Source organism: Dermochelys coriacea, chromosome 7, assembly GCF_009764565.3.
Source record: "Dermochelys coriacea isolate rDerCor1 chromosome 7, rDerCor1.pri.v4, whole genome shotgun sequence".
NCBI lineage: Eukaryota > Metazoa > Chordata > Testudines > Dermochelyidae > Dermochelys > Dermochelys coriacea.
Genome location: NC_050074.1, coordinates 14516270 through 14529082, shown reverse-complemented (window position 1 = coordinate 14529082; position 12813 = coordinate 14516270). Strand labels below are relative to the sequence as shown.

At 39.5% G+C, this 12813-nt stretch overlaps 1 protein-coding gene across 8 annotated transcripts in view; it reads right to left on the bottom strand.

Annotated features, from left to right (window-relative positions):
• The window catches only part of CNTN4 (contactin 4), a 657694-nt gene that overhangs the window by 105611 nt on the left and 539270 nt on the right, over positions 1 to 12813 (bottom strand). For all 8 annotated transcript variants that reach the window (XM_038410564.2, XM_038410563.2, XM_038410561.2 and 5 more), the window contains 2 exons: positions 11450 to 11579; positions 6274 to 6424 (listed from right to left, as the gene is read on the bottom strand). In XM_038410564.2, coding sequence (XP_038266492.1) covers positions 6274 to 6424; positions 11450 to 11579 — 281 coding nt within the window. The remainder of the gene's footprint in view (positions 1 to 6273; positions 6425 to 11449; positions 11580 to 12813) is intronic.

Sequence of the window (12813 nt, the reverse complement as noted above, 5' to 3'; positions counted from 1 at the left end):
ACCATGATTCATTTAGCATTTTTTTCTGACCAAAGTGCTCATTAACTGTTCAATGTTTAGAGCCCCGGCTCTGTTTCCAAAAGGATAGGGAAGGGAGAAGAAAGGTAGGGCCCACGTCTGCTCTCTCCCCTGCATGGTGTTGTGATCTGTCGATCTGGTTCAGACCATGCTGCTAGTCTACTAGTACTTTTGAAAAATTATGGGGCCAAATTGCTTGGCAGAGCTCAGGAAGGTGGTGGTGCAAAAGTTTGCAACCTCCTCTTCCCGATCCACAGACCTATCTAGCATAAGGTAGAGCAACAAGTCTACTCTACATTTTGCCAGGTGCTCAGAGTCTCCAGGGTCTACTCTGAGAACCACAAATTGCCAGAATCTAGGATGTCTGGCCATAACCCTTACGCCGAAGGCTTGGAGGATGGGAGCTGCTGTGGTAGCACTGAATTATTAAGAGTTACCCCAGGTTAGGGTAATCCTCTACTGGGCTGCTTCAGCCATATGTAATGTGGTTATGCACAAGGATTATGTTATGTGTTGCCCATAGAACATAATAGGCTCTGGGCTGTGAATAATGTGTTTGGATGTTCATGTAGCACCACGAACGGGTAATGAACTCTGGATCCATAGCTATGTAGGAGCAGTCTTTACTTCCAGAGCTGATTTTGCAACATTTCTATATCTATGCTATAGCTATATATAATTTAGGTTCTGGAGCCAAGATGCTAACATAACTTTGATGTAGTTATGCCTCCAAGGCAGGATTTCCATTATTATGGAGATGAACTGCCTTTAATGATTGCAATAATATAATTGTACCCCAGGGCAGAATTCCTAATAACACAGTGGTAGAGCTCTCAAACACCACTCAGAGATACCTCCAGGGCAGGTTGTTCATTAAGGCACAGAACACAGTAGTTCTGCCTCCAGAGAAGAATACAAAACCTAAAGCAATAAAGCTCTCTTTTCCAAGATAGGCTGTGCCTTCTGGGCAAACACTAAGCATCACATTTAGCTCTTCCTCCTGGACAGCAGTAGCCCCCAGAGCAGGATTCCTAGCAGCATGTGATGCATGTTATTTCTGCCTCTGGACGTTATTCCCTAATATTACACTCTGTCTACAAAGACACAAGAGCCCCAAGGTAGGAACTTGAACAATTGCCATGATATGGCAGAATTCAAAGCATCCCAGCGAACTGGCACATTAACATTGTTTTTAATTCCTCTTGGAATTGGAAGGACTATCCACACCAATGAACCTCCACAGCATCAGAGCTGAGGTTCAACTAGGAGAAGTATCCAGAAGTTTAGATGCTCGTCCAAAGTTCACAAATCTTCATTGTTGACTAGGCTGGAAATTTTGTGGGAACAGCTTTTCTCACGTGCTACCCAAAACTTCTGCTTCCAGCCCAGATGAAAATATCTCAGCAACAGCTATTCTTTATGCTTTTTCCATAGATTTCAACATATTTAAGACCAGAAGGGACCGTCATGATCAACTACTTTGACCTGCATAACACAAGTCAGAGAATTTCACCCAATGGAAGTCCAATAAATTGTGGTTGAACAGGAACATATCTTTGAGAAAGACATCCATCCCTGATTTAAAGGCTCCAGTTGATGGAAGATTTACCACAAGACTTTGGACCTTTAGTATTTTCAGTTTCAGTCTGAACCCAGCACTCACTCCTGCTCTGGCCCCTGTGGGCCTGATAAGAGAGCTGCAGTGACATAAAGGGGTTTACGATGCCCTGGCTCCTGCCAAAGGATTCTCTTGGCACAGGCACTGCAGGAGATATGCATAAGATGGTGCTATTACGATCCCCTTGCAAACCCTCGCATAGGGATGAGCTGAGGCAGGATGGGCATGGCAGGGCTGTACAGATTCTGAGCACTGCTGCTGTAACTTAGGCCCCTAAAGCTGTCTAAATTACATAGGGGGGAAGAGGTGATACAGCAACTGGATTGTGAAGATGCAAAGGTGGCTTAAAGCCACGTTAGCCTTCCCCTCCTCTGGGGCTTTGAGTTCTGTGCTGAGTATTTTAGGGGCAAAGCAAACAATCTCACCCTTGGCGTGCCCTGGTGTAATCAAATATGACCATAAGGCTTCTGTATTAAATTGCCTATTTTGATCTGTATCTAAAATACGGTCTGTGTGCTTGACTTCTAAGATGGAATGTTAGACTAAGCCGGAATCAGGCAGTTTCAACACCCTCCCGCAAGGGGGAGACAGCAATCAGGCCTCTGATTATAACCCATTGAGAATGAATGGGTTTAATTTCCCAAACAATGGAGCAGAAACCACTGCAGGGGCATTCTCCTGGATAGGCCCTGCTGAAAGATCCAAATCAGAAGTCAAATTTCCCCTGAGCCAATGGCTCATCAAGCTGACAGAGTTAAGGCACATCAGTTTCACAGCCAATAGCACACAAGGGAGTGATGTGGCCAGCATCTCATCCAACTGTCTTTGACTGCCGTAACCTGATACATAAGGTACCCATTTTGCAGCTGGGTGAACTGGAGGTGGCCTTTCAGTGTGAGATCCCGCTGACTGGAAAAACCCAGGTTGAAACACCAGAAGATACCACATCTTGGCTTGTAAGCAGAAAAGCTATTGACCAATATGGTAAGTGGGCTCAGAACCCTACACAGAAAGGGGATGGAGCTTTCTTGAACCAGTCAAAGAGAGACTAAGACTGGGAGACCCACAGACACACTGGAGGATCTGAGCTTTGCTAGAAGAATGAAAGATGGATTGTCTCTGTTCCTGTAAATTACAGGGAAAGCCTATCTAACATAGTTTAAGGGGAAGCATAAGGTTAGATAAGACTAAATACGCATGCAGGCTGTTGGTTGTATTAAGATCTATTTTTCTCTGACACTCTGTTCCAGCTGCTAAATAAGAGTACTTTGTGTGAAGAAGGCTGTTGTTCAATATCACTGGCCATGGGTTCCTGAAGGGAGGATCAAGCAGATGTCCACAAATCTATTTGGACCTGCAGAGTGATAAATGGTTAGTATATATGGGGTAGTGAACTCAGGACCTGGTCTAAGGGCTTGTCTACATGGCTAGTATGTCAAAGCATACTACAAGTTTCAGAGTAGCAGCCGTGTTATCTGAATCAGCAAAAAGAATGAAGAGTACTTTTGGCACCTTAGAGACTAACAGTAGGAAGATATAGTATGTATGGCAACACCCACTTTTTCATGTTCTCTGTGTGTGTATATATCTATATCTATATATCTATATCTTCCTACGCTATTTTCCACTGCATGCATCTGATGAAGTGGGTTTTAGCCCAAGAAAGCTTATGCTCAAATAAATTTGTTAGTCTCTGAGGTGCCACAAGTACTCCTCATTCTTAAAGAATACTACAGAACTTTTAGTGCACAGTAGCAGGGTCCATGTGGTCAGTTAGCATGCAGCAGATAGTGCACTGTAGATTCACACCCTGGCTTGCTGCACACTTATTCACTGTGTAGAGAACTGCATATTTCCACCCCAAAGCAAGCAATTGCAAGACTCGAGATCTGATCTGTTTCTGCATTCAGAAACACCAGGAAGGGGACAGGACCATGGCCCATGGTATGGAAAAATGAAAAGTGGGTGCAGGGGAAAAAAACCCTCTCAACATTTCAATAGAATCCTAGAATATCAGGGTTATAAGGGACCTCAGGAGGTCATCTAGTCTAACCCCCTGCTCAAAGCAGGACCAATCCCAAATTTTTGTCCCAGATCCCTAAATGGCCTCCTCAAGGATTGAGCTCACAACCCTGGGTTTAGCATTGCTCAAACCACTGAGCTATCCCTCTGCCCAAAAGTTTTTAAGTGCCTTTAAAAAGTTTGAGTTTGAATTTCATTCTAACAATAAATGAAATGTAGCAGATGAGAGACTTTTTTATATTTCCAAGCAGCCAGCATCCCCAATGGTACCCAGTTTTACATCTGGACAGGTAGGCTATCATGTATTTGTAATAATAAATACAGTATGGGAAACTTAGAAGGAAAAATGTCTTATTAAGGCATTAGGGCTGGGAGAAATAATTGGAAGAACAATAATTCTATTTGGGTCCATATGAAAGAATGTAGTGATATCATGCTTCAGATCTTGCATTAGTCATCATTATCTTCTTTGCTATTTTTTCCACAATTGCATCTGGCTCTCACCTGGCTCTCTCCAGTTAATATGAGTTAGTTACATGGAACAGATGTGATATTGTGATTTGCTAAGGCTTTTACACATGCGTAGTTAATATACTATAGTTAATGTGTCCTGTTGAACTATTCATGTATTTGATTATTGTTTTCCCATTAGAAGCCAAAATGATCTCACCTCATGAAATATTTTGGTGAATCACTCTCCTTAAATTCAGATGGTATCTATTACCTTCCAACTCCAACTGTTCTGTATCTAAACTTTTTCTAATAGTAACTATAGGAGTTAAAGTATAGTTTTCATGTTTTAGTTCATATTTTCTTCTGTGAGGAAAGGTTAAAGTCCAAAGAATTGTGCTTGGTCAGTATTGTATCACAGTGAGAGTACATATTTAGATGAGAAATATATATTCATATATTTTTCCTTCTAGATAGTAGCCCTTTGTCCAAATAAACCAACCCTCAATCACCCCAGCATCAGCGCACATGAAAAAATGTGCACAGGTGATTCTTATACAAACTTCAGATACAGAGTTTGGCAAGTGCAGAATGCAGGGAGAACAGTGAGCCCACAATTCTGAGATAGTAAAGGCTTAATTGTTCAACATTTTCTAATCTCTATAAAGTCTTTTGTCTGAAGAACAAGATATCTCAATTTTAAAACCCAATACATTCTGAGTCCTAAACACTTTTTTATAACTTTAATCTAGACTTGCCTCAGATTCTAGTTGGTGGAGGTAGCTCTATACTTTATTCACAGGATAAGACTGAATGAAATTCTGCAGGGCTCATCCAGGAACAACTTGCACTTACTTCAATGGGTTAAATGTGCAGTCTAGCCCACTTTAAAGAGGGAATGGGGCAAAATGACTGGTCTATTGAAAATGGCATCTTGAGAGTTCAAAGCAAACAGCACATAATGCAATAGCTTAATAAATAAATGTCAGATATTGCAACGCAATGAACACCCTTGTTTTATTGCAAGGCAATGAGCACCCTTGTTTTAGCATCTGGCCATAAATGAGCCTAAATTTTGACATACCATTCTAATGTTTGCAACGAGAATGGGGTTATTACAGGTAAGCAGTTCAGATAAAACAAAGCATGAGGCTAGACTTTCAGGTGAACCAAACCTGAGCCAGTCTAAGCCGTGAAAAAAGTTGGTACATATTTTAAAAGTAATATTTGGGCACTTCCGCATTTGCTGATTTGTCCATGACTAATTGAAGGATGAAGGATAAAGTCATCCTTGTGGGCAGGTGAAATGCCAACAGTACCAGAAGTCTTGAATGTAAGTATATTTTCACTGACAATATTTTAATAAACACATAGAATATGTGCACTAATTTTAAGAGCTATAAAATTCAGCTATCTGCTAGCAGTACAGGAATCTGCTCATTGATCTAATGTCACCAAAATTGGCATGTAACACTATCTCATAAATTCCTTGAGACAAATTTTCAAAGAATGGTTTCAATTTTTTTCCTGTGCATAATTGCAAGCACAACTGTTTCACAAATTGGGTAGATAAAGCCACCAGATATAAAAACATTCAGTACCAACACCTGACTGCATGTGCAAAAAATGTGCATGTGCAATCTTAGAGGCCATGTTGAGGCCAGTTGCAAATATCATCCTTGGTATAAAATAAATGTGACTTGGCCACTCAGAAAGTACTGTCTCCAAGTCAGACATTATAATTGCCAAACTAGTTACTTACCCCAAATAATTGCTGTTTGCTGGGAGACTGAATAATTTACAAGGGGATAATAATTTGCAGTTGAGAGTTTCAGGGAGAGGATCTCCTGGGAAATCTTTTTGAAGAACTATGGCTATTTGGAGCGATCCAAAGACAAAATATTTGCTCTTTAGACTATATCTTTAGTGGATAAGCTTCTTGGCAGGGCTTTTTTTTTTTTTTTTTTAAACACTATACAGAGCTTGGGATGAACACAAGAGGAGCAGCTCTTCAACCCCAAATACCACAGATTGAACGCTAGGTGTTTTTACATTTATTTGCAATTCATTTACAGGAAGCTATTAATGACCATTTTAGCTTTCATTGCTGAAAGCCCTTGGGTTGGAGCAAGCTAACAAAAGTAATGGATACTTTAAGAGTTTACCTCTCGTTTTCTTTTAGGATCTCTTTTCCTTTCTTCCAAGTATAAGTAGGTCTGGGGGAAGCTTTTGGCTTACACTCTATGATTACTTCACCGCCCACTTTAACAAGAGTTAATCTTTTCAAGAGGGTTTTGGAAAAATCTGGACCCAAAGCTGAAAAAGAAAAGTAAAAGCAGCTTAGAATTCACTCTGGAAAGAACCAATCGGGTTTCTTTTAACATTAGAATATTCTGGTGTATCCTCTCACCAATTTACATTTGTAACTTCCATAATTATCAACATCAGGAGCTACATATGCAGATTGCTTAGGAAAATAGATACTTTTGTGCTTAAAAGCTTAATTTATTTGGAAAGATATATTTAATAGCAAAACTTATTGGTAATGAAACCTAAAGATCACGGGCCAAATATTCAACTGGTGTAAATCAGTGTAGCCCTAATAAAGTCAATGGAACCTTGCTGATTTACACCAGCTAGGAATCAGGCTCCATTTATATAGTGCAATTTGGAGAAGCTCACATCAGAAATACTTATATGTTCAGTGGGTGTCATTCTTCTATGTTCATAACATAACAGTGTGTGGTGATGATGAAAGTATGCTAAGATGCCTAACAGTACACAGGAGATTACAGATCTCTTCCCCAGTACTGCGTGTGCATAACACAACAGTATGCAGGGAGGTGACTGTTGCCATAATTATGGAATGGAACACATAATATAAGACAATAAATGCTGTGATTTGAAGATGGGTTGAGTGACTCAGGGAATTTAGTGGGACATTTATGTTAGGTTCTCAGATTTTTTTTTTTACATAAATGTTTCTTGTTCTAACACTTTTTATTGTAGGTACAGTAACCAGCATTAAACTGTCAGCATTTGCAAACAATTACTCCACAGCGGCTTCTGAGATAGCACAATTTATTTTATACTTAGAATACCAAATAAAAGTGATATCTCGGTTTCCATCATGTTGGAGCTCTTGACAGATGTTGACATGCTAATAGTATCTATAATTTAAAGAGTCAGAAAAAGTAACATTTATATTCAAATAAGGTGCATAGTTTTGTATAGATACAAGAACTGATTCTCCTTTTACACTAAATAAGCTATAAGTACTATGAAGTCAGAGGAATTACATTTGTATAAAGCCAATTTTAGGTCAAAATAAGCTCCATAGTATACAAATATGTTCATTGTGTTCAGAATCAAACTTAACACCCATAGTGACAGTTAAAGGGTTTGATAAATATTTTTCAGCTGACCAAATACATCAAATGGAGCTGCCCCCTCCTCCCCAAATATAGAAGTTGAACTAGGCCTATGTCTACAATGCTCCTGAAGCAACAGGGTGGCACCAAACTGGATAGTGGAACCCAGGAGAAATTCAGTTTTCTTGAAGTGTCTACTCTCTACTCAATTTTCTGCCATCCACTCTGCCTCCAGTGCAAAAAGAATACAGGATAAGGAATAACTTCATGCTGACTAGGGGATGGACTATATGGTCTAAGACAACTCTTCTATCTCCAATTTCTGTGAATCAGTGAGTCAACTAACGTCTGAGCTGTCTTGCCTTTTCTGTGTGATCATAGATGGATCATTTCATTTTGGCATAGAGGAAAGTACAATATGTTATATAGGAGATGATCAAAGAACCAGAAAAACAATACTGGTGCTAAAAAACCTTTCAAAATAGAAGACACACAGTAAGGACCTCTACATATTAATATACTATATATATCAGAGTTGGTCACATTGCTCTTTGAGAACAATATTAATTACCGATTTTAAAATGAAACGTGCCACTTTTTTTTCTATTGAAAAATAATTTGGAAATCAATCCTTGAATAGATCAGTTACTTATAAATGTTTACTGAACAGTTTAGACAACTAATTTTCAGAATATGGTTTGCTTGCAAAGTATTTGCATTGACCATTCACTTTTGTTACTCGCATACATGTGTTCTATGTATAGTAGCCTGAGACACAAAGTACTAGCTCCCGGATGGTATGAGATGGCTTAACTTTCTAAACTGGAAAATAATGAACACCACATTAATTGCCGAATCATCATTCTTGTCATTTTGTGGGGGGGCCGGGGGGGGGGGGGAGAGAGACAACCACACAGGAACTACTATGATTTACATATAAGATACTGAATATTGAGCAACAGCCTAAATATTTGTGAAGAGATAATATAATCCTAGGAATCACAGAAAATTGAACTCAGGTCTTGGAGTTACCAATATATTTGTAAAGCAGGTTTTTCAGTATTCTACTAGTCCTTCTATTTCAAGCATTTATCTGGAACAAAGAACTGGTCTTAATATAGAAGGAGGATCAGTTCCTTAACAGCACAGAGTCATTGCAACCTTAATGTGAACAAAGCAAATCTAGAATTAACCATATCTTTCTCTCAATCTGCAGGTTTTTAAGGCTAACTCTTTAAGGTCTTTGCTAGTTATGCATGAGCAGCTCTCTTAGACTTGTTCTACATTTGAGCTTGATGAAGATGTAAAACACTGTATGTAAAGACCCCGGGCGCTCCTTGCTTACCCATTACATTTGCACAGGCCCTGATGAAATGAGGTATAATACAGAATAGGACTGCTATCAGACAGGCAGAGTGTCGTACCAGCACAGGGATTTATTGAAGAGGCAGACAGAATAGAGAAACGGGGATTTTGTTTGCTGCTTTAAGAGATGCTGACCTTGAAGAGTTGGATTTTCTTGGAGGTGAAGTATCAGGGTAAAAACCATCTAAAATCCATCCCTGTTTCCTGTGTGGATAATGGAAGCTATTGCTCTGGCCCATTTCCTCATGTTTCCTGTGTCGATATGGGAAGCCATTGCACTATACTCTTTCCTCTCTGGAGGCTATTGTTAGGATCACCCACCAACTCCACAATATACTGGCCTAGAGCCTCAGCTGCAGCCAAACACTGGAAAAGTAAAAGTGGCTTTCAGCCATGTTTTTGTACTCCTGATCTTGGGGCTGTTGTGAATTTGTCCAGTCCACAGGAATGAGAGAGCAGTCTCAGGGCTACTCTAAATGACATCAGCTGCCAACAGCCCCAGGAGGCTATTCTATCATCCAGAGATTATTGGGGCACAGGTAAGCCCTAGACATGCCCCCTGTACCAAGGGCAGCCTGCATGCAGGGAAGAATCTGGGTCTTTATCTTATGCTAGGTTCTGCCTACCTTACAAGTTCTGTAGCAGTTCTGAATAGACTGGAAAAAGCATCAGTAGGTTTATCTGGATTTCTTTTTACAGTAGGCAACATGCCCAATAAATCTTATCACTGTGAAGCCTAATTTGTTGAACATGATTGTACTTTCCTCGAGCAGCAAACTTCCAGATGAAAATGTTTTTTTCTATGTAGGCATCTCTCAGGTTGATAAAAGGATGACCTACACTGAAATGTGATGTGCAGAACATACCTCATGCCTTGTTCCTAAGGACAAAGCAAATCAAACAATGGTACTGAACATTCTCTTTGAAAACTCCTAAGACTAGATTGTTTAATCAGAAACTCTAGTTTCTCCTTGGAAATGCTGCATGTAATTTGACCTCTTTACTGGTTCCCTCTTTTCTCTCTGATGGAAAGAATTTTCCCAGCATTGTAAGAGAGCAAATTAGCTACTCAAAAGCTTATGCTGAAGAAAGGAAGGAAGGAAGGGCAGCTTTCTAATTCAGTGCAGAACTAGGAGTCTGGAGACATGAGTTCTATCCCTGACTCTGACATACACCTCCTGGAAGTCCCTTTAGGTGTGATTCTGATCTCCCACCAGTTTTATGCTGCCAATGAATACTATGGGGCTACTCCTGATTATCAAGAGGATAAGTGAGAGGAGAATCAGAATTAGTCTCTCTGTGCTCCAGCTTCCCCCTCCGCAGATAAGATAAGGAGACAAGATTTCTAGCTCAAAGGGATGGTTTGAGGCTCAGTCCATGGATCCTTGTAAAACTGACTGGTTGGCTCCTCATTATTTGAAACTCTTTTTATCATATGGTATGAAGGGATAGCCAAAACCCCTGGTTAAATGGAATTGTATAATATGCAAGACCAACAACCAGCCTGTCTCTCTATTCTGGACTTGCTCTAGTGTAACACAAAATGACCCTTATTTTCCTCTTGCTTACATCAGTTTTACCAGGCATAACTCCACTTCAGTGAGTTACTCTTAATGTACTCCAGTGCAACAGAGGCCAATATATCAGGCCCAATGGGTTTACTTGCTGAATGGACCTCAGAGTGCATAACACTTTTTATGACAGATTTCAGAGTAGCAGCCGTGTTAGTCTGTATCCACAAAAAGGAGTACTTGTGGCACCTTAGAGACTAACAAATTTATTTGAGCAGAAACTTTTGTGAGCTACAGCTTACTTCATCACACTTTTTATGTGTGGATTGACAATCATTTGGCAAATGAGCTGCTCAGCGCGTACTCATAGCAGACTGTCGCAAAACAAAAATGCATACAGTGGAACCCTCTTGTAGTATAGTCATAGAACAATTTGACTGTAAGCAGATACACAAGAAGAAGTGCAGTTTCACTATTGCAATACATTGACACAATTTATAGCTGTCATTATGCTCACTGAAATGGATATATAACATGGGCATGACCCAATGAAATCAGTCTGTCTCGTTGATGTTACGGAGTCTCTGGCACTTCCCTTTTTGTGGTGTCAAAACTCTGTGTAAGGTAGAGGTCTTTTAGGGATTTAGGGGTTGAAAAGGGTGTCAGCATTGTGAGTGTCATTCTCAGGGTGAAAAGGCTATTAAAAAAGGAAAGTTTTGCAAAGTTTCCTAAAGAGGATTCAGTTCAGATTCTGTATTCAATAGACAGACTTATTGAGTTCAACATGCATCAGTTCCCAACTGCACTATCACTGGTTTCCACTGTCTTATTAAAAGGCTGATATAGGGGCTTCTAAACACCAAGAGGGTGTAGTAGGTCACCAATTTTCCATGCTCAGGTCCTTGTATTAACAACAAGATGGAGTGATGTGAGGAATTCTTTGTTTCGTGTATAACCATCTGCCTCAATAATTGTTATTACACTTGTTTCCTTGGTGCCAGAGGTATATTGATGTACTCTTGCTGAGACATTTAAGCTTAGCAACATTGGTATAGGTAACAAGAGATTTTCAGTTTTTAGGAAAGGAAACTCACCAATTACACTCAACTCCGCACTGGTGAAAATGACTCCATGTCTGTTTTCTGCTACACACTGATACATGCCTGCATCTGACAGATTCACATTTGTTATTGTAAGTGCTCCATGTTCTATCTGAATTCTGTCCTGTAGAACAACAAAATAAATAAGGAAACCCCACCTCAGAATTTATGTTACAGCAGCTGTGTCATCTCTTATATCACAGGGGACAAGAAAAAATATTAATATGAACAATTTACATGCTACAATCTATTTGTCTGTCAACTAAATTTATATCAGGTTAGACGTTAAATGGAAAAACCAATACCGTAGTTGGTAAATGCAATTTAAATTGGAGGACTCTCCCTTGAGTTCTCATTGATTTAATACCTAAACCATTCAGATTAATATCCCCTTCAAAGAGATAAACTTGAATCTAAAAATGCACTTCTGTTTTAAGGTAGTGTATCATGGTCAAATACATTCTTGAGAACATTTAAAACAGTTGAGTTATTAGCCTGTAGCCCTCTGAAGGTTAATAGGAATAGTAATCATCTTAGGTAGTGCAGAGAGAAACATTTAAAATCAGCTGCAGTTTACTGGAAAAAAATGTAGATGTTAATAATTTAATGATCCTTTACTTTATTTCTGCCACTAACGTGATTTAAGAACAAGACCATCTGCTAGTGACCAGCATGAAGTAAAATTAGCATGTGGAACAAAAGACCATGGTATCATTTGTCAGCCTAAGGATATGGAACTCATATTATCAATTTTAATAAGTACAGCAAATGTTCCCTCCCCCCTGGGAGTTCTGCCATTTTTAAAAAATAAGTAATATAAAGAGCTATTGACTTTCTACTTGGCTGCAGGGTGGCAATTTAATGTTTGTGCAATCTTTATTAGGACTTGATCAAATCTAGGCAGCCATGTCCTTTCACATTAAGCGGAGGGAGAAAAATGCAGATAACCCTTTAGTAATTTGCTTTAGTTTTGCCGTATAATTGAGACAATAATGGGACTCAAAGTTGCCCTCTAGTGAGAGAAGGAGTGGGGCGGGAGGAGAGTGAGCTTTATCCCCTACTTCTATGGATTGCTAATCTGTAGGAGGTTCTTCATGGCACTGCTAATGGCAGGTCAAGTCTCTGGTCACCTATACAGGAACAACTCTAAACAAGAGAAATTGGATTATTGTTTAGAGACTGGAGGAAATGCCAAAATTTCATTAACATTTGAAGTTCAGCTGAAAAGTATCAAATGAAAATCATTTTATGTCCTAAAACCCCATGGTACCTGATTTTACTGGGCCCCCTCGACCATCAGGTTAGTATTATGAATTAATCGTTCCACAGAGCTATAAATAGTTGAAAAAGTATAATTG